Source organism: Oryctolagus cuniculus, chromosome X (assembly GCF_051225735.1).
Source record: "Oryctolagus cuniculus isolate XC-2025 breed Fujian yellow rabbit chromosome X, ASM5122573v1, whole genome shotgun sequence".
Classification (NCBI taxonomy): domain Eukaryota; kingdom Metazoa; phylum Chordata; class Mammalia; order Lagomorpha; family Leporidae; genus Oryctolagus; species Oryctolagus cuniculus.
This window is the reverse complement of record NC_142888.1, coordinates 46,565,515-46,588,267: the sequence shown is the minus strand read 5'-3', so window position 1 is coordinate 46,588,267 and position 22,753 is coordinate 46,565,515. Positions and strand designations below refer to the sequence as shown.

Genomic DNA, 22,753 nt, shown 5'->3' with positions numbered 1-22,753 from the left:
AGGCTATGGCAATAACCTAGGAGAAACGTAATGGTGGCTTGCACCAGAGTAGTTGCTGTGAAGGTTCTGAGAAGTGGTGGATTCAGAATATCGTTCAGAGATGAAGATAGATATGCTGATGAACTGGATGCAAGGTGCAAAGAAGAGGTGAGGCAAAGTTGTGTGTGGCTTTTCTGTGTGTGTGTGTCTAACATTTTCTTTATCCATTCATCTGATGATGGACAACTTGAGTGTTTCCATATCTGGCCTATTGAAACAGTGCAGCTATAAACATGGTGGTGCAGGTATCTCTTTGATACAATGTACTCGTGTCCTTTGGGTATATACCCAGTAGTAGGATTGCGGGATCATATGGCAAGTCTATTTCAAGTTTTTTTTTTTTTAAGAAATTTCCATATTTTTTTTTGCACAGTGGCTGTGTAGAATATTATTCAGCTGTGAATAAGAATGACATTCTATAATTTGCACCAAAATGGTTACAACCAGAGGACAATCGGGTTGAGTGAAGTAAGCCAGACACAGAAGGACAAATATCATATGTTCTCCCTTATATGTGATGCCTAAAATTTTTTAAAGATTTATTTATTTATTTGAAAGTCAGAGTTACAGAAAGGGAGAAGAATAAAGGCCTAATTTAAAAAAAATAAAAATATGCCTTTGTGTAACAGTATGCTGCAAATATAATTGTCATATTTTGTTTTATATCTTTGTCAAATTGCTAAGAATAATATACTACTACCATAGTTTTAATGATCTGTGAGTATTTTAAAATTTACTGTACATGTGTGAAAAAAACAGAAAAGGAGAACTGAAGATGATTCCAATATTTTTTGCCTCATAAATTGTTGAGAGAATGAAATTAATTAATTCATGTAAAATATTTGCAGCAGTGCCCAATGAGGTTCAGCTACTATTACAGTATTACTAGAAAGTTATAGTGAAGGACAGTAGCTTCTCTCTTTTTTTTTTTTTTTTTGGACAGGCAGAGTTAGACAGTGAGAGAGAGAGAGAGACAGAGAAAGGTCTTCCTTCCATTGCTTTACCCCCCAAATGGCAGCCTCAGCCGGTGCGCTGCGCTGATCCGAAGCCAGGAGCCAGGTGCTTCTCCTGGTCTCCCATGGGGTGCAGGGCCCAAGCACTTGGGCCATCCTCCACTGCACTCCCGGGCCATAGCAGAGAGCTGGCCTGGAAGAGGGGCAACTGGGACAGAATCTGGCGCCCCTACCGGGACTAGAACCCAGTGTGCCGGCGCCGCAAGGTGGAGGATTAGCCTATTGAGCCACAGCGCCGGCCTCTCATATGCTTCTTATATAGTCATTTTCCAAAAAAATCATGTAACAGCCTGTGGATGCTGAAGTTTCCCTGGTAGCTTTATCTCAGGTTTTCTTCCATCTTTCCAGGAAGCATCACGGAGTGTAAGCAGCTTCTTCATGTGTCAAAGAACAATTGTCAGGTATGAATGGGCACACTGACATGATTTACAGTTGCTCAGTAAATGTTGTTCCTGCCCAACTTCTAGACCCTTGCTATTAAAAGCATGGTGTGTAGCCCAGCAGCATCAGCCTCGGAATGTTGTTAGAAAATCAGAAAATCAGTCTCGGGGCCAGCACTGTGGCATATATAGCAGGCTACTACGCCTCTGCCTGCAGCATGGGCATCCCATATGGGAGCTGGTTCATGTCCTGGCTACTCCTCTTCTGATCCAGCTCTGTGCTAATGGCTTGAAAAAGCAGTGGAAGATGGCCCAAGTATTTGGGCCCTGCATCCATGTGGAAGACCTGGAAGAAGCTCCTGGCTCCTGGCTTCAGACTGGCCCCGCTCTAGCCATTACAGCCATTTGAGTAGTGAACCAGTGGATGGAAGACCTCTTTCTTTGTCCCTCCTTCTCTGTCTGTAATTCTGCCTCTCAAATAAATAAATAAAATCTTTTTTTTTTTAAAGAAAATCACATTCTCACATTCTCAGCCCCACACTATAACTAATAAATCACAGTTTGTTTTAACTGGATGTCTAGGTGATTTGTGTGCTTATTAACATGTGAGAAGAGTAGATCTATGGTTTCCAGGTCATCTAGTTCAACAACCTCTTTCCTCTTCACATTATAGCTAGAAAGAGACTTACCTTATTTTTCTTTTTTTTGTTTTTAATTTTTTTCATTTGATTTTCTTTATTTTTTAAGAATTATTTATTTGAAAGAGTTACAGAGAGAAGTGCAGACAGAGAGAGAGGTCTTCCATCCGCTTGTTCACTCCCCAGACGGCCACAACGGCCGGAGCTGCACCCATCCGAAGCCAGGAGCCAGGAGCTTCTTCCGGCTCTCCCACTTGGGTGCAGGGGCCCAAGGACCTGGGCCATCTTCTACTGCTTTCCCAGGCCATAGCAGAGAGCTGGATTGGAAAAGGAGCAGTCAGGACTTAAACCGGCGCCCATATGGGATACTGGTGCTTCAGGCCAGGGCTTTAACCTTCTGCGCCACAGTGCCAGCCCTTTAACTTATTTTTCACATGCATTAGTTTTGCCAAGACTCCTAATCTCTACCCAGAGTTCTTTCTACTACACAAGAATCACTGTGGGTAACACAGGATGGAGAAAAGGCAGAAGCTTCCTCCTCTGCTTCTTTAGATAACAATTAAAAATTGCATAGGGTAGCTATTTTCATTTTAATATTATAGCTAGCAGAGGGCCCTAAATTGGAGCCATCCTTGCATTTCATTATTTATATTTAATAAACACGTGTATCCTATTATGTTCCAGACATTATTCTAAGCCCCTTATACATTTTAATACTGTTTGTATATTGTCTCATATAATCCTCCAAAAAATTCTGTGAGGAAGTAATTATTATTGTTCCGATTTCATAAATGAGGATACTGAGCTATAGAGTGCTTAAGTAACTTGCCCAAGGTCACACAGTTAGTAATGGCGGGCCTGGGAGTCCAACTCAAGCTGTTTCCCTTCTGTGCCTGAGCCCACAGTAAGCAGTCTAAATGGTCACATTCTAGTCTCACCTCTAACAAGGGGACAGATATGGACTTCATTTAGGATAGTTTCAATGTCATCTCAGGGCTTATTCAGTCCTTTTCCACTAAAGGTCATTGCAGAGTCTACAGAGTCTGCCATACTCATGCTCTACATGAGCTTCTGCCATACAGCCTCTGCCTAGCACAACTGAGACCCCTTAAAGTCTAACGGCATATTGCTTGTTCCCCACCCTCTACCTTGGTTCAAGCTTTCCTTTCCCTGTAGCCATGCTATTTGCTTCTCCACCTCTTTTGAGCCCTTGCAATCCACTGAAGATCGTTTGCCTTGCACGGCCATATATTCTATTATTCTTTCTTTCTGCCCCCACCCCCAACTGCCCTTCTAGCCTGTACTCCATAGTTTTGTCCTTCATCCTATTCTGGGTGCTATTATCTCCTAACTTCTCTGCAAGTTCTTCAAGGTCAGGGACTAGTAACATTTCAGGACTTCCCCACTGCTGCCTCTGAGATCATAGGTTCACAAACTCCCAAAATGGCATTGCTGGGAGGGCCCTTAAAGACAATGTAGTTTAACCTCCTCCTTGTATAGACAAAGATCCAGGGCCCCAGAGTCCTAGGTCCAGAATCCAGTTTTCCTTCATTTTTTAGTGGCCTTTCCCCTACTTAATGTCTCCCCTCCTTCATCAAAATCCCACCTCCCTGCTAATTGGAGGGTTATAAAACAGAACAAAACAAAAACAAACAGCAATAACAAAAACAGAGCCAGAGCTGGGAAGTGGCTTTTCTATGTGTTTGAAATTCCTTACCTTTCCAACATTAATTTTTTTCTCTGTCAAACTACAACTCTGCTAACTCATGCACAAAATTTGGATGAGCTGAGCTGCATTCAACTGTGAACGAGTCACAAGAAATGAAATCTGCAGAGCGCCTCCAACCACTTGACACTCCTTCTGTTCCCACAGACTGGGCTGGACTCAATTCCCTGGCCCTCTGCCCTCTCGCCCCCGCTTCAGTCCCCAGAGCATTACAGCTCCTGCCTTACCAGTGGCTTGATCGCTGTTAACCCCCCAGACTCACAGTGTCCCTCTCAGGGGCAGGATTTCTTTGCATAGCCACGCCTAGATACACTGAGTAGACCAATAGCTGCTCTCGGAGTCTCACCGGGGCGGAGAAAGTAGGCGTAGCATGAAAGGAATAGAGGGCTGGTTTGGGGGCTGCCGTTGCTACACGTGGATGGATGTGAAATGAGTCAAACGGAGTTCTGATCGCAACGGGATTTCATCTATTGTGAGTATGGTATGCAGGCTGGGGGTGGGGGGCTGAGGGGTGAAACCTGGGTGGGATGTCTGGTCTGAGCTGAGGTGCTTTTGTTCCGGAATTTAGTTGTGGCAAGATCCACCCAGCCAGCCAGTACGGGGCACGTCTGAGAATACTGCTTAGCGTGACAAGGAAGCTGAGATCTATGGCACCTAGGTGTGGGTGCACAGAATGGTCAGGATGTTCCTACTAGTTAGAAAGTCAGGCTGGGAAGGTGCCCCGTGGCCATCCGTCTGTCTGTAAATTTGTGTCCAGAGAGCACTGTCTGAGGTGCCAGGAACCTAGGCTAATATTCTCAGTGCCACGGCAAGTTTAGTTCCTGCCTGTACAGGCTCTTACTGGACTGGGCGGCATCTGGGAACATGCCCGGACCTGTCCAACTACCTTGAGCATCTGGTGTTGGGAGATAAGGAGAAGGAGCCTGAGAGTTAGGAGAGGGAAGTTGGGGGTGGGTCAGACATGTGGAGCATCCCGAGGGAAGCTGAACTGCTGGCCCACCCACGTGGCTCTTGGGCAAGTCAGGGCTTGTATAAAGAGCCTGCTGGCTGGCTCTCTATGGGGGCTTTCAGTCCACCCCCTCACCCGCCGGGCTGGGTTTCACTTGATCCCTCACTCCTGGAAGCTGAGCCCGGGGCAGTGATATTTTGATCCTGCCTCACCCAAACACTGGCCAAGGCCCAGGCAGCTGTGAGAACTGGGGGACAAGAAGAGACCCGCCAGAGACCTGGCTGGGAAAACAGGCTGCAGGGTCTGATTTTGGACAGGTGTTAACAGCGTAGGCCAATGTCATGCAGGGTGGCTGGGACAGGAAAGTGTGGAGCATCTCCCCTTGATAACTTCTTCACTCCCACATGCCTTCAATTAAACTTAACAGACTCAGTGAGCACCTACTTTTTGCCATCATGTGTGAAACAGTGAGATACCTAAAACACAGGCTGTGCCCTTTGGAGGGAGACTGTCTCGTCGTGGGTATATAGGAATGCAGATAGATATACAAAATAGGTTTTATAGGTGCAATAAAAATGCTCCAAGGTTGTCAAATAAAAATTATATCAAGTTGAGCAAGAGAAAAATCAGAAAAGTTTTTTTGTTTGTCTTTTGAAATTATAACACCAAGGCTCCAAAGCCAGACTACTTGAGTTCAGAGCCTATTATTAATTTGTATGACCTTGGACAAACAGAATTACTTCCTTCTTGCTGAGCTTCATTTAACTCACAGCTAAAGTGGAGATAATAATAGCACCTACCTCATCGGGTTGTTGTGAGGATTAAATGAGATAATCCATGTGAAATATTTGCACATGCTTAGCACAGGGGCTGACCCAAAATAAGCACCCAATAAATGTTAACTATTATTATTTAAGATAGACCAAGGAGCACAGCTAAGATTTCAACAGGTGGAGATGGGAAGAGAAGGCAATTTAAGCATAGAAAACAACAGGAACAACTGCTTGAAGGCAGGGAAGCCTCAAGCATGTGAAAAGAACACCAGCTGAGCTGGGTTTTAGAGTACAATTAGGGAGAAAGGGGAAGTTAAAGTTGCCCTGGTTGATTGGTGGTAAAACCGCAGAAGACTCTGGATTCAACAGTTTTGATTGGATTGGGGAAAAGTGAAAGCTATTGGAAGTTTCTGAACTAAAGAAAAGGTCAGTTCTGTGCTTTAGGAAGGATAATCTGGTAAGTGTGAGTCAGCCAGATTGGAACAAGAAAACACCAAAAGTGGATAAACTAGATGCAGAGAGGGGACACGGCCCTGAAACTGAGGCATGGCTGTGGGAATATAAAGGGGGCAGTTAACTTAATAAAACATTACACAAGTTGAGTCTGCAGAAGTTAGAACTCGGTAAATTTATTGGGAAAGTAAATGAGAAAATCACAATCACCTGGAGTTGACTTAGACTTTAAAAGGTTATGCATTCCCATCCCACTTCTGTAAATGATGCAACAGAAAGGATACTTATCTTCTGAATTAGACATAGCTGTCTTCAAGTCCCTGGTCTTCTACTTACCTGTCTGTAATCCTGAATACATTCTGCATTTGGTATTCCCAACCAGGATCAGTATTTTCATACAGCATTTAGAAATGAAGATTGAGGTGCTACTGCATTTAGTATCAACCAGTTTAAACAACATGGAATTATTCTTTCTGCTCACCTATAGTATCAGCAATAAGTCTGATAAGAAATACTGAATTTCTTTGGGCTTCAGTTTTCTATCCTGAAAAATAGGGAGAATAGTACATCATAGTGTTCTTGTGTTCTTGGAAGAATTAAAAGAAATAAACCCTGTAAAGGATCTAGCACAGTGCCTGACACATAGTAGGCTTTCATGAATCATGTTTGTCTTTTACCCCAATTGATTTTACCTTAAGGCATCCTTGCTGGTCTGCCTGAACACTTCTAGTTCTACTTACTGCTCTGAGACAGCCCATTCCCTTCAGGGAAAACCTTTACAGTTTAAAAGCTTTTCCTTTCACTAAACTTAATTTAATGGCTTGCACTCAGATGTCCTTGTCATTTTCCTGGGGCCACCCAGAGCAGTCTACTCTGACTTCCATAGTATTTCTTCAGAGTTCTTACGACCAGAGACCAGAACTCCCTATACCTTTTGTTCCCAGGTCAAACAACCCGGTTACTTCCATTTCCAACATGACATGCTGTCAAATTCAATACAACTCTGAAGTTTTGAAACTATATAATGTCAGGTGATGGTGGCAACTTCATAGCAGTGGGTGACACTGCCAGAGGAACAGGATGGGTGAATGTGAACTCTTTGCTTATAATTTATCTTGTATCATTTTGCCCACCAGGTGCCAAGTATTTTCAAACCCATCATCCCACTGACTCCTCATGCCAACTAGGAAACGTGCAGATCTTTTTGTCTTAATTTGTACAGGTGGCCAAACAGCCCCAGAGAAGATGAAACGTGCCAGAGATCATTTAATTAGTAAGTTTCTGAGCCAGAACTGAAAGCCAGATTTCTCTTACTCCAGATTTACTGTAGTTTTTCATTTTCCACAGCTGTTTGGTTTTAAGGTGATGGCTGAGCAATTAGACTGACACTGGAGGAAGAGACAAGAGAAAGATCCATCCCCTGGTTGCCTTACACTAGTTAGTCAAATCTTTGAAACATTTCAATAAGGAAGCTCTTGAGGGAGACCAAGCCCCTAGTTTCAGGAGAGGAATAAATAATACTTTTTTCCAAGTACCATCTGGTAGGCCAAAAAGCCCTCCTTTAGATGTCTTTTCTACCTGCTCCACTTGAATGTCTTCTGCAGGGAGTGAGGCATCTTTTGGAGCCTCCGAAGTAGAGCTTGATTTTTAAAGCAGAAGCTGGTTTTTTTTTTCTGCTTTCGCATTGGAGATGGGTACCATCCATGTACTTTTCCCTTGGAAGCTTAGCAGGAAAAATTCAGGATAGTTTCACCATCTGTCTATAAAATAAGCCTGTTATTCTTCAGCCTTTGTGGGAGATATCAGGATGGCTGTAGTCAGTCTTGGAATATAATTAACCGTCTCTTTTCTGCATTTGACACAAGACTATGACCTCTTAAAGGTGGAGAACAGCTTTTTTCCACTTTGGATTGCCTTCCTGCTACTTTGCCGTAATATAATGCTTAGCATGGAAGGTATTAATCAAGTGAGTTTTGAGGAACCAAAATCCCATCTTTCTCACCTGGGTTGACTACAGTTATGATATCTCCCAGTACCCCAAAGACATCACACGATTCTCAAAAATAAAGGAGCTGTCATGTAATATGTGGTGTAATAAACAGTAAGATGCCGTTACTTCAGGAGGCTGTGAGTCATCATGGTGGATAAGCCAAAAAGAGTGGGCAGCACTTCTTCCCTTCCATGAGGCATCCCTCCCTGACCCAGCCCAACCTTTGGAATTGTTCCTCTTCAGGGTAAAATGAGCCAGTATTGGACTGTGGGTGTGAGGGAAAAAAGACGTTGGAGCCTTGGTAGCATAGTCATTGACTCATCAGTCTTATAGCTCAGCCCACTCCTCTCTTTAAATATGGGAAATAGAGAAGCCGCAAGCCCTGGAATATGGAGACTTGGATTCCAGTCCCAGCTCTGCTACTGACCAACTATGTGACTTTAAGAAAACTCTATCCCTTTTTTGATCTTCATTTTCCCCATCTAGATCATCGGAGGGGGAGGTGTTCAGTAATTATGAAGAATACTTTTGTGATTTTATGACTATAGATATCCAATTCTTTAGGTGTTTGAAGTTTTACCAGTTTCCAAAGAGGAGAAAAAATAAACAATAATGTAATGTGCTGTCTTGTGAGTACTAAGGTGCCTATTACAAAAAGGATTCAAGCAGATCCGGACAGTATATCTTTACTAGGCAACAAGCAGCTGGGACTAAGATGACTTTAATGTGCATTTATATGTAAGATCATAGGCAGCTTGTTAGTCAGTTTCACCTTCTCTCTACAACCCTTACCAAGTTCTATATCTTTGTTTCCTTTCCACGTGCACTCTAAAAAAGGCAAGAAATATTTTGGCAGTAATGTCTCATCCTGGACAAATAGGCCTCATTCCCTGGGCTACTTCTCCCAGTCCTATTGTAAGGATATGGCTGTAGGTTTTGCTAGCAAATGCCCATTAGTTTGTATCCCTACTCTTTTAGAATAGTTCATTCCTTGGCATAGGAGGAAGGGATGAAGTACTTCATAGAATTTGGATTGCTATGGGAAAAGGGAGATTGTTCTTATTGACATCTTCAGAGAGATATAGCTATTCCAAATTACTTCATAAACAGGACAGGATGGAAAAACTATAGGCAAGACCAAACAAATTAATAGAAATCAGAACACTCGATGGAGTTTTATCCAGTTCCTAGCCCTGAAAAGAAGTCATACCGTGAATTCAATTCCCAGCTGGGGCAATTCAGCCAAAAGCCTCCTTGAGAAGTCAAGGAATCTCCACTCCCAGTACTTGCTGGTGGGGTAACTATGTTTCGATGATGCCATAATTTCATGACATCTTGTGGTGGTCTGTACATGAGCAAGTGATTCACTTTGGCTAGGGAGACAGCAGAGCAAACCAGAGGGCTTGGGTGGCTGGCCTGTGGCTTGTCTCCAGTGCCCTTTGCTCCTCAGCTGTGGGTGGGATAGTAACAATCACAGCAATCCCTCAAATGTGTAGCAGGATCTGGAGTTTCCAGAGCACTCTCACATATATTATCTCATTTTTCCCTTGAACATCATCCAAGGAAGTTTCTGTGTCTTTGCTCCCACTTGGGAAGATTGTTTCAGCAATCATTAAAAGGTTATTTTCCCCTCGTAATCAGCCCAAAGTTTGCTGTTCTTAATTTCATCCTATTTATTTTATTAATGATATCTCTGTATTCTTGGCTACAGAGTTCCTCCCCCCCTCCCTCCCTTTCACAATTGTTTCTTAGTAGTTGCCAGACACTAACCAAATATTTACAATTTTTAGCTTTTTCTTCTGCTCGGTTTACAGTCTGTTAAGCTGTGTTTGTATTTTGAGGTTTGTGCTTTTATTGTTCTATGTGTCCATGCACACACATGTTTTGAAGGAGAAAGAATTTGACTCATATGGTTGGTGTTTGCTTTTGGCTGAGTGGAAATAACCCAGTTCATTTGGTTATTAATTTTATCTGTATAGTGACAATGGGTTTAATGTGATTTTTTCCTTATTTTTCTACCCCTGCTGGGGCATTTAATCATGCTTTATGCACAGAAATGAAGAACAAAATAAATAGATGGGGTTTCTTTCATTTTCCACAGCTTCCTTCATTCTCTTTTTTTGAGGTGCTCATGCTGACATTGGTGGACCAGATGTTGCTATCACTAACAGTTGAGTTCTTCAGCCACTTTGTAAATGGCAAGAGAAGCCTGTTAAAAGTGTGGTAACCACCTGTGGTCTCTGAGTTATTTCTATTCCAGGCACATATTTGAACATACTTGAACATTTTGGACATATTTGGTCATATTCAAACATTTTTGAACAATTTAGTTTTTATCACACACCCATGAAATAAAATAATACTTCACCAGTCCTGGCCCTCCTCTCTCCCTGTACCAATAGCAGACACCCCTTCTTGAAATGTTGTCCTATATTATCCTATCCAGTTTCTATTCTTTCTTTCCTAGCTTTTCTTTCTAGGTTGCCGCTCTCTATTCTTCTTCTTCCAGCTTAAAATATGGGTGTCTTTCAATGTGCTGTTCTTTGCATTCTTTTTTTTTAAAGTGAATTTCTTTTTTTTTTAATATTTATTTTATTTATTTGAAAGGCAGAGTTACAGAGAGAGGTAGACTCCCCAAATTGCCACAATGGCTGAAGCCAGGAGCCAGGAGCCAAGACCTTCTTCCTGATCTCCCACTTGGGTGCAGGAGCCCAAGCACTTGGGCCATCCTCCTCTGCTTTCCCAGGCCATAGCAGATCTGGATTGAAAGTGGAGCAGCCGGGACTCAAACTGGCACTCATGGGATGCCGGTGTTACAGGCTGGGGCTTTAACCCGCTGCACCACAGCACCATTCCCTACTCATCCAAGCTTCTGACATTATTTACCAGGGCGAGTAGTTCTCAGCTCCCAAGAAGTTTTGATTTGATTAGCCTAGGGCATAGGTGTTTTCTCAGAAGTCTTACAAATGATTCTAATGTGTAGTCATGAACAAGAGCTGCTGTTCTTTTTTTCAAAAACGATTGATTGATTGATTGATTGATTTGAAAAGCAAGGGGGGGGGGGAGAGAGAGAGAGAGATCGTCCACCCTCTAGTTCTTTCCCAAATGGCTATAACACCCAGGTCTGGGTAAGGTCAAAGCCTGGAACTCCATCCTGATCTCCCATTTGGGTGGCAGGGACCCAAGTACTTGGGCCATCTTCCACAGCTTTCCCAGGAGCATTTGAGGAAGCTGGATTAGAAGTGGAGCAGCAGCTGGATCTGGAACCAGGGCTCCTGTACGGGATACTGGCATCTCAAGTGGTGGCTTAACCCACTTGAAAGCTGCTGTTCTGGCCTTTTTATGCATTTAACTCATCTTTAACTGCAACCTGTGTTATAGATATTTTAATTACCTACTGGACACAACCACTGAAATAATCCTCTGTCCTCTCCAACTCTACATAATTAACATAGTTGCAAAATCATGCATTGTCTTTTGTCTGCCAAGCAACTCCCATTTCACACATTTCATGGTCCTGAGATTCTCCTGGTTTCCCAGGCAGTAACTCTAGAATTTTCTGTGACTCATATCTTTCTTCCCCTTTCCTATGGCTACCCCCATTGTCCTGACCCTTATCTCCTAAGGCCAAGGCAGTAATTCTATCAAACTGTTATTTTAAAAATAGATTAATTTCAGATGATGCTTTTGCACACCTTGAATATTATTGAAGCGAAATAAAATTTTAGTGAAGGCTGAAGGGACCTGCATTCCATATTTTAGAGGTCAATACTGCCTTGAAAACCATGCTGGACCATGGGCCCTAACTTACCTTTGAGTTCTGGTTTTGTTTCTTACTAAGTAAGTAAACTTAGAGGAAGCCTTCTTCTCTGTGCTGCAGCTTTTAAAAAATCTGCTAATTGCTGACGACAATCCATAACTTCTTTCTGGAGTTATTGTTCAGGCTAGAGATTGTTATAATTACTTTGTAACTGTTTTACTATTTGTTTATCCAGCAAATATTAATTTTGTGCCCAATTTGTGTCGGGTACTGTTCTAAACACTAAGCTCATATGAAGTGAACATAGCAGGCACCACGATTTCATGGTGTCTAAATTTTAGTTGGAAAAAGAACAGACATGTCAGATCATAAGTGCTATGGAAATGAATAATACAAGAAAGGGGGAAAAGGAAATAGGGTGGGAAGTTGCAATTTTATAAAAAGTATTCCTACTTTTTTAAAGGAGAAGCCTTACTAAGAAGATGGTATAAGAACAAAGAACTGAAGAATATGAGGGGGATAGCCATGTGAATATCTTGGGGAAGAACATTGCTGACTTGAGCAGATATGAAGGCCTTAAGGTGAGAGCATTCGTGGTTAGTTTGAAAAACAGCAAAGAGACCAGCATGAGTGGAATGAAGAGAGTAAGGGGAAGAATAGTTGAGCTTAGAGTGAAAGAGCTCATGAGGTAAGCAGATCATCTAGGTGTCATCAACCATCAGAAGATTTTTCCTTTTATTATGAGTGAAATAGGGAGCCATCAATGGAGCTTGGGGTTGGAAGTGACATGATCTAACATTTCTTAAAGGAACCACTATAAGTTCAGTCCTTTTACTTTCTATTCTTCATAGAAAAAAAATAAACGGGTAGACTCTAGGTTAGTCCTTTACCAGATTCCCTCTGAATATGGGGGACAAAACCCTTTGCCTGACCACACCATATATTCAGACAAGACAGACAAGGTCAGAACCGAAAGAACCCTTAGAATGGTGATATTTTTATCGTGGGTTGTACATGAAAATCAGCTGGTGCACTGCATGAATTCCAGATGCTCAGGCCACATGGCTGACTAAATGCGTCAGGATCTCAGGGGTGGTACTCAACATGTATCAGTATTTTTGGAGCTTTCAAGGTGCAGCATAGCCTGAAAACTGCCAGTCTAAGAGATGGACCTCATGGCAGAAATGGGACCTTGAATAGAGCACCAATGGCACAGCTGGACCTGAGACCACTCACTGTATTGAGCTAAAACCAGAAATATAAAATTCACAAGTAGCCGAAAAGGTGGAAACTAACATGTTTCATACTTTGGAAGCGGCTATGGTCAACAGAAAGCTGGGTATAGGAGCAGCCTTGGGCCAGACCAGGAAAGGAAAGGTTGAGAGCCAGCACCAAATGGTGAAGCAACATGTGGATTATCAGCCAAACATCTGGAAATGATGAGGGCACTATACAAATAATGTGCATGATTTTCAAAGACAGACGTTTTCTCAAGTCTGTGATGAGCAACTACATTGGTTTTTGCCAGTTGTGTGCACGTGGGTGGGTGGGCTCATAGTTGAGTAATGGGCAGGGCATGGACCAGTTGTCGCCTTCCTCACCCTTTTTAATCCCAGACCTCCTGCACTGTCCATGCAAAGCAAATATCCTGAAGGCCTTAGTTCTTAATATAGAACTGTCATCCTGTCTTGCCTACCCGTCCTAGATAGAGAGAGCATGCTTCACCCCACAGGCATGTGTGCAAGTTGAGAAGAACAGCAGTCGCAAGCTGTGGCCAGAGGCAGCTGCACCCCCAGCAGCCTGAGTACCTCACATCCAGCAGAAACTTGGCCAACATCAATTATTCAGGGCACAATGAGGTAATGTGGGGATTATTATTAATGTCAGCCTCATGCCTCATGGCTTCTCCTCTTCCCTGTTTGGGAAGAGCATTCTTACTCTTCTAGGTTGTTTTTTGGAAATCATGACAGGGAAAGCAGCCACATAACAAAGACTTAATAAAGAGACAGTAGTATTTTGCCACTTGTCACTCCCTCTAGTTAAGCCCAATCAAAATACATACAGAACTAACTGGATATATTTGAGTGCAAAGTTAGGTTAAAAAAAAATCACACTTGGAGGCACATATAATAAAATCCTTAGGAGCTCTGAAAAATAGTATTTTGAAATTAATTTAGGTAACATGTATTAAAAATGTAGGGTAGTTTACTGTATTAATGAGAAAGTTGAAGAATCATCTTCTTAATAAAACACAATACAAATACCACATAATTCACTTTTTGCTAGTGTACAGTTCACTGGTTTTTGGTATATTCACAAAGTTGGACAACCTTGACCACTATCTAAGTCTAAACCATTTACATTAGCTCCCTCCAAAATTCATATTCATTTATGCAGTCATGCCTCTTCCCTCCCCCCTAGCTCCAGGTAACCAGTGAATCTGATTTTTGATTCTATGGACTGCCTATTCTAGAATTATTGTTATCCTGGAATCATACAATGTTTGCCTTTTTATCTCTGGCTTCTCTTACTTAGTATAATGTTTTCAAGTTTCATCCATATTACAGCATGTAATAAATACTTCATTCATTTTTCTAGCTGTATGTGTAGGCCACATCTTGGTTATCTACACACATAGTTGATGGTCACTTTTGTCCACTTTTGGCTATTATGAATAAGGACATTCATGTACAAATTTTGGTGTGGGCATATATTTCCATTTCTCTTGAGTATATACCAAGGAGTAAAATTGCTGGGTCACATGGTAATTATATGTTTAACATTTTGAGAGCCACAAAACCATTTTCCAAAAGGACTGTGTGCCATTTTACATTCCCATTAACAGCATATGAATGTTCCAGTTATTCCACAGCCTCCTCAATACTTGAGTATGTTTTTTTTATTATAATCACACTAGTTGGTCAAAAGTGATATTTCATTATAGTTTTGATTTGCATTCTTCTTATCACCAGTGATACTGAGCATGTTTTAATGTGCTTATTGGCCATTTGTATATCTTGTTGGAAAGCCAGCTGTTACTGTTCCTGTTTGTAATGGGAAACCTATTCCTAAGTTTATTGATAATTGAGTTTTAGATTTGAATGAATTAAATAATAGTCCTAGTGTTTTCAAATACTTGACCCATTTTCAAATTGGGTTATTTATGATTTTTATTTTGAGTTACTAAGAGATCTCTATATATTCTAGGTACAAGTCTTATGAGATGTATGATCTTCAAATGTTTGTCTATCAATTATGTGGATTGTCATTTCATTTTGTTAGTAGTGTTCTTTGAAGCACAAGTTTTTTATTTTCTAAGCTCTGTATTTAAGTGCAGTTTGTCCATTTTTTTGTTACTTGTACTTTAGCATCTAAGAAACTGTTGCTAAATCCAAGATCACAAGTTTTATACCTCTATTTTCTTATAAGAAAAGAAATAAAACTATAGAATTCTTATGTATTATTAAAAAAGCTTTGGTAAAAATTTTAAAGTTATAGCTGTTTAGTGTTGTGATCCACGGGGCCGACGCTGTGGCGTAGCAGGTAAAGTCGCTGCCTGCAGTGCCCACACGGGCACTGGTTTGAGTCCCAGCTGCTCCACTTCCAGTCCTGTTCTCTATGGTCTGGGAAGGCAGTAGAAGATGGCCCAAGTCTTTGGGTCCCTACACCCATGTGGGAGACCTAGAGGAGGCTTCTGGCTCCTGGTTTTGAATCGGCACAGCACTGAATGTTGTGTCCATTTGGGGAGTGAAGCACTGGGTGAAAGATCTCTCTCTCTCTCTCTGCCTTTGCCTCTCTGTAACTCTGCCTTTCATATAAATAAATCAATCTTTTAAAAATAAAATAATAAAAGGAATAAATGAAATCTATAAAAATGCTCATGGTAGGTATTATTTAAGTCCCTATTTTATTTTTATTTATTTTTTAAAGATTTATTTATTTATTTGAAAGTTGGAGTTATGCAGAGAGAGAAGGAGAGGCAGAGACAGAGAGAGAGAGAGAGGTCTTCCATCTGCTGGTTCACTCCCCAATTGGCCACAATGGCTGGAACTGAGCCGATCTGAAGCCAGGAGCCAGGAGCTTCTTCCAGGTCTCCCACGTGGCTGCAGGGGCCCAAGGACTTGGGCCATCTTCTGCTGCCTTCCCAGGCCACAGCAGAGAACTGGATCAGAAGTAAAGCAGCTGGGACTCAAACCAGAGCTCATACCAGATGCTGATACTGCAGGTGGCACGCCACAGTACCTGTCCCTAAATCCCTATTTTAAGAGTGGGTATTTAGCCTAGCTGTTAAGATGTCATTTAAGACCCATGTATTCTACATTGGAGTACCTGGCTCTATTCTCAGTTCTGGTTACTGACTCCAGCTTCCTGCTAATATAGACCCTGGGGGCCAGTGGTGATGACTCTAGTAGTTAGGTTTCTGTCACCTATATGGGAGACCTGTATTGCATTCCCAGCTCCTGACTTCAGCCCCAGCCTACCTCTAGCCATAGCCATTGTGGTCATTTGGGAGAGTGAACCAGTGGGTGGAAACTCTGTCTCTACCTCTGTGTCTCATTACCTCTCAAATAAATATAAATAAATAAAATCTATATTTTGTAGATGAGAAAATTGATACTGAGAAAGGTGAAAGTATTTTTTATGAGCACACAACTAGTTAGAGTTGGATTTTTTTGCGTTTCATATATTTTTCTATTTACATAGAGAACAGATTTTATGTATTTCATATATACAATTTTAAACCCATAATGATACTTCACACCCTGCCTGTCATCCTCTCTCCCTTCCTCCACCTTTCTTTCTTTTAATTTTTGTGATAACAAACTTTCTTCTTTTTTTTTATTTTTTTTGAAAGACGGAGTTACAGAGAGAGGTAGAGCCAGAGAGAGAGAGAGGTCTTCCATTCCGCTGGTTCACTCCCCAAATGACCGCAACAGCCAGAGCTGAGCTGATGCAAAGCCAGGAGCCAGGAGCTTCTTCCGGGTCTCCCACACGGGTGCAGGGGCCCAAGGACTTGGGCCATTTTCTACTGCTTTCCCAGGCCATAGCAGAGAGCTGGATCAGAATCGGAGCAGCCGGGACTCGAACCTGTGCCCATATGGAATGCCCGCACTGCAGCTCTACCCGGTACGCCACAGCACCAGCCCTGATAACATACTTTCAATTCACTTTATAGTCACAGGCTTAATCCTATACTCAATAAAGAATTCAACAAGTAGAAAATAGAAAGACCACTGTTTCACACTAGTATGGACAGGTCTAAAACAATAATGAAATCTCAAAATGTCAATTTCACTCATATATATTGAATTTTTTGTACTCTATGTATTAGCTACCACAGAGCAAAGAAAACATGATTTTTGTCTTTTTGTGTCTGACTTATCGTGAGTCTGTGTGTCTCTAAAACCTTTGCTGTTCCTTGATGTGGGGATATTACCTTGTTTGGAAAGTCATTATGAAAGAGATTTCATAAGCCCGGTGGCTAGACACATGCACAGTTAACCATAGATTAGGCAACATAGCATGCTGACAAACTAATAGATTGGGAAACTTTTCTGGCAAGGGCCATTTGGATATTTATAACACCATTCACAGACCATACAAAATGATCAACTTAGAAATTAGCCTGCTATAGGTTTTTTTAACTTTGTGTCCCATCCTGTGGTTGCTTTGGCAGGGCCAGACCAAATAATTTCACAGGCCTTGTATGGCCCGTGGTCAGATGTTCCTCACCCTGGCAAGCACCGTTGAGGTATCCACTCTGTGTTAGGTACAGGGTTAGCACTGGGCATGCGTGATCTCTAATTCCGGGAATTTTATACCTCTGTTCACGTTGCCATTTTGGAGGATTCAGCCACATTCTCTGTGATACCTTCGAAGAGTTCCTAGGTGTACTTAATGGTATACCTCAGAAAAGCATGGATTTTATTAAAGCCTAGTTTTCCTGTCTTGCCACCTCTTAAAATAAGAAGGCTGTTGCATCTTCTACAAGACAAGGCTAACTATAGGGGAAAATTTGATGTAAGGTCTACCTGTGTCCCTAGATAATGCCATTTAATATTTAACCCTTATGAAGCAGTTTTATACGTATGCTTTACCTTGAATTCCTCAGAATAGTCTAGAGTCTATGTGATTTTATTCTCTTTGATAAAGGCAATTTGTGAAATTTCTCATTTTGATATATTTTGGATAAATGGCTTGACTAAAAAGAGGAGAAAAGAAGCTTTCTGTTCATTGCCAAGGTCCTGATACAGAACTTTGGCCATAAGCCTGTGTTGTCTAGACAAAGGAACGTGTTAGTGGTAATGCCATATGAGCTTTATTAGGTGGGTGTGGCTCTGCAAACCAAACATAACGGGGTTTCTCACACTTAAAGGCCAGTAGTAGCTGCCATGGAGATTTCAGATGCCTGTGTCAGGAGTTTATCCCAAGGGATGGGCTGCCTTTGGTTACTACCAATGTTTTCCTGTTATGGGAGATTTGTCCAGGCTAGTATGCTGGTCCTGTTTCTATGGTCCGTTGTCATGAAAGCTATGAGACTACTAATGTTTTTGTCTTCATGACAAAGATAGATAGCAAGGCATGGAGAATTTGCTTACTGAGACTGACACCAGGGACAGTTATCAAAATAACACAGGAAAAGATGTTTATCTTCTGGAAAAAAATGGATATTGTAGCTCACTTGCTGGGAATGAATGAATGGAAAAGAAAGGCCCAGGTGATGGTGCAAAAATGTTCACTTAAACAAGAATGTCACCCAGCATGAGTTACCCCATCTTTTTTGGGAACTTCTGAGGGGAGAAATAGTAGCCTTGAATTGTACATATATACATCTCTCCTGTCTTGACTACAAGTATACTTTTAGGACTTTGACTGCTTTGAGAAAGCACCCAAAATTTGCCCTGATATGGGGTCAGGAGTGAGCAAAAGAATCTCATCCCACCATTCTCTCTGAGCAGGACACTCCCCATGTAATGACTACCTGAGCCTCCTTTACTAAAGTTCCTCTCTGCAGAAGACTACCTGGCTTCCCATGTCTAGTTCTCCACAGCCTTCAGAACAGTTTGATGGACCTCACCTCATTTAATCCTCCTAAGAACTATGTTAGGTACATGAGGAACATATGGCCCCTTTTTCTTAGATCAAGTAACTAAGGCCAGAAAAGACTAAGTCATTCATCCAAGATCATAAATTGAAAGTGGAAGAACCAGGTAGGGTGACTAACCATTCCCTGTTTGCCCAAGACTATCTCAGTTTTAGCATTGAAAGTTCCATGCCCTGGGAAACATCTTTGTCATGAGCAAACCAGGATGATTGCTAACCATAATTAGAATTCATATTGTCCAATTCCCAGTCCAATGCTAATGCTACTGTCCTATGCCATCCATATTCCTTGAAATTTGACTTATGCCATCCCTTTTTTTACACCTTAATGTCCCAGGACATTTCTACATGATAGGTTATCCTTCCATCCCATTCTGCCTAGGAGTGAAGCAGAGGCAGCTAGCAGTTCTCAGACATATTAAAAACCCCTGTTGCAAAAGAGAGGCATGCTGATAATCCCTATACTGCTTATTCACTGGGGTGTTACGTTGACCAAATAATAAATGTGAAAATGCCTTCTAAGCCATAAAGAGCAAATCATACATGAGTGATTGTGGTTATTCTATACTTTATGGGCAGAAGCAAACAACTTACCATTGTCTACAAGTTCTGCTTCTGCTGTAGCCACCAGTTGTGTGAATTTGGGCAAATTTCTTGACCTTTGCATCTCACTTTCTTTATCTGAAAAATGGAGCTAATAATAATCCCAGATATGGTTGTTTTGAGAATTATATGAGTTATTATATGTAAAGCATTTTAGAAAAGTTCTTAGCATATGGTCAAGGCTATGTAAACATTAGCTATTTTGGATTGACTTCCTTGGTCTCTAACTCACAGAGATACTAGATTAAGATGACCCAGAAGCCAAATGTCATGGAAACCACTACTTTCTAGGTATCCATTGAAACTAGCTGCCTAGTTTTTGTGTTCTGTACTCACAGCCTTCCCACCATGGATTGCCAAGAAAATGAGTACTGGGACCAATGGGGACGGTGTGTTACCTGCCAACAGTGTGGTCCTGGACAGGAGCTCTCCAAGGTAAGACACACTAGTCAATATATTTATTTTCCCCCCACAGCTTAGGAACCAACCTGGAAACTGATGGGGACCAAGTTTAGGTCAGTCAGGCTTCACTATGACTGCTCCATTTAAAGCATGAGATTCAAAGAGTGGACGATAGAAGTCACAGTTCCAGCAAGAATTCAGCTCAGCAGGGTCAGGGTCAGGGGAAGATTTCATGAGATAATGAGGTATCCCAGAAGGAGATGAGGAATGTAGATACATGGGAGGGCTGTTTAGCATTAGGAAATCTGTCAATTAAAGCAAGGTCTGTTTTGAATATCAAGAACCAGATATCAGGTCTTAGGAATGGGGATGAGAGAAGAAATGAGAACGCTGAAGTGTGTCCTCCATCCAGGAAAATGTGGGCTACTGGGAATCTGTAAAGGAGGGATGGGCAACCATAAAGATCCTGGAATCCCTATTAGAGGTAAGAATCAGCTGAAAATCACCAGCAAGTTAGAGACAGGAGCAAGGCTGGAACTCTATAATAGCTCTGCCTCAGGTACTTTGTTGGTCCCTAAACCTAAAGGTGGTATTAACTTTGAGCTGCAGCTAGAGCTGGAAGGAAGCTAGCCAGAAGATGGTCTCTGCCCATTTGCATCATATTTTATGCAGTCATTCACTCATTAATTACTTATTTCAATACCTGCAAAGTGGTAGGCATGGCTGTAGGCTCCATGGATATGGCAAAACAGACAAAAATGTTTCCCTTATTGACCTTACATTTTAATTACTGAAACAAATAATAAATAAGATACATATATAGATAAGTGAGGACTCTAAATATGAAGCTATCATAAGAATTTAATTAGAGTGATAATATACAGAGGATTTGGCAGCTTGATCAGGAAGCAGAGGGCATCCTAAAAGAGATTCCTTCTTGGGGGAGGTTACAGCAAATGCAGAATCCTCATGTGAGAATGAGCTAGGCATGTTCAAGGAAGAGAAAGAAGGTTAGTGCAACTAAGGTTCTGTAAGTGAGAAGGCGAGTGGTACACAATGAGATCAGAGAGGGAGGTATGGGCCAGAGTATGTGGAAGTATGAAGTGTATGATGGGAGATTTTCTTTCTTTCTTTCTTTTTTTAGTTTTTTTTCTAAGTATTCTAGGAACACTCTGGAGGGATTTAGGTAAGAGCATGACATGATCCCGTGTCTGGAAAAAATATAGAAATTATTTGGATAAGTACTTCTTACCTCCATATTTCAAAAACATGGAGAATAAAGCTCAGAGATATCAATATAAACTAGCACTAACACTATACATAACATTATATCCAACAATGGTGTGCCAACATGGTTGACAAGGGATTCTAGGACCAAGGAAGACCAGAAGTTAGGTCATACTAGATACTAAAATAGATCCAGTCGAATAAGCTGCTTGACTTGACAAAATCTTTTTGTAAAAGATTTATTGATTTGCTAGGCAGAGTGACAAAGAGGGGGGCACACACACACACACACACACACAGATTTTCCATCTGCTGATTCACTACCCAAATGGACTCAAAATCCAGGTCTGGGCTAGGCTAAAGCCAGGAGCCAGGAACTCCAGTCTGGTCTCCCACATGGAGTGCAGAGGCCCCCATACTTGGACCATCTTCTGCTTCCTTCCCAGTACATTAGCAGACAGCTGCATCTGAAGCAGAATAACTGGGAATCAAACCCACCCTCCAATACAAGATGCCAACATCATAAGCAGTGGCTTAAACTGTGGTGCCATAACACCAGCCCTACAAAATCTATTTTAAATATCACATCAGTCTTCATGATAAAAAGCCTTACAAATGTTCCTATCATGCACATGTCTGTTACTTTTAAGCTATTCATACTTACAAACCTGAACTCTCCAAGGGAGAAAAAAATCAGTCTGTTTATCAAACTACTGGTACCAGACTCTTAAGAGGAAGCCTATGATGGAATTCACATTTGGTTTAGTACCTCTCAGACTGCCATTTACTTCAGCACCACTAGAAAGCTCAGAGAAAATAAATGAATTGGAATAGTATACTCCTGCAAAAGCCTTATATAAATTGTTTGTACTAGTCAAATATCTGCTTTTTAAGCAGCTCTTATGCGCATTATCTCATTTGACTCTTACAAGAGTCACATTATGAAGGTATTCTGAGGCCCATTTTATGCATAAGATAGCTGAAGCTCAAAGAGAATATGTGACTTGCTCAAAGTCACAACAGTGCGATAAAAATAAACAAGAAATTTGGAGTCAGATCTACCTGGTTTTCAAGGCAAATTATTTTGCCTCTGAACCAATTAAGCTATGTTAAGTTGCAAGTTACATAGTGACTTCAACCATAACTGAAGTCTAGAGATAGATAACCTTTCGGTTTGTTGAGCGGGTCAAAAGTGTAATCAAGGACCCAGACTCTTTCATCTATCTTGGCCACCTTCCTGGTTTTTTTCCCTCATGCTTATAGCTTCAAAATTGCCACAGCTCGGCTGGCACCGCTGTTCACTAGGCTAATCCTCCGCCTGTGGCGCCGGCACACCGGGTTCTAGTCCCAGTCAGGGCGCCGGATTCTGTCCCGGTTGCCCCTCTTCCAGGCCAGCTCTCTGCTGTGGCCTGGGAAGGCAGTGGAGGATGCCCCAAGTGCTTGGGCCCTGCACCCGCATGGGAGACCAGGAGGAAGCACCTGGCTCCTGGCTTCAGATCGGCGCAGTGTGCCAGCCACAGTGCGCCGTCCATAGCGGCCATTGGTAGGTGAACCAATGGAAAAAGGAAGACCTTTCTCACTGTCTCTCTCTCTCTCTTTCACTGTCCACTCTGCCTGTCAAAAAATAAAAAAAAATTAAAAAAAATTGCCACAGCTCAAAGAATCACGTATTCACACTGTTAGCAAAGTCAGGAAG

At 41.8% G+C, this 22,753-nt stretch overlaps 1 protein-coding gene across 46 annotated transcripts in view; it reads left to right on the top strand.

The window, feature by feature from the left end:
- The first annotated feature begins 3,965 nt into the window (after positions 1-3,965).
- The window catches only part of EDA2R (ectodysplasin A2 receptor), a 37,192-nt gene continuing 18,404 nt past the window's right edge, over positions 3,966-22,753 (top strand). For 14 of the 46 annotated variants that reach the window (XR_016227683.1, XR_016227684.1, XR_016227686.1 and 11 more), the window contains exons 1-3: positions 4,144-4,268; positions 12,185-12,302; positions 19,767-19,863. Coding sequence is in view for 35 of the 46 variants with exons in the window: in XM_089323815.1 (XP_089179941.1) it covers positions 12,289-12,302; positions 19,767-19,863 (111 nt within the window). In the remaining 11 variants the exon portion in view is untranslated. Of the gene's footprint in view, positions 4,278-7,107; positions 7,245-12,184; positions 12,303-19,766; positions 19,864-22,753 lie in introns of all 46 variants that reach the window. The other 32 variants (XR_016227681.1, XR_016227680.1, XM_089323821.1 and 29 more) reach the window with 8 other exon arrangements.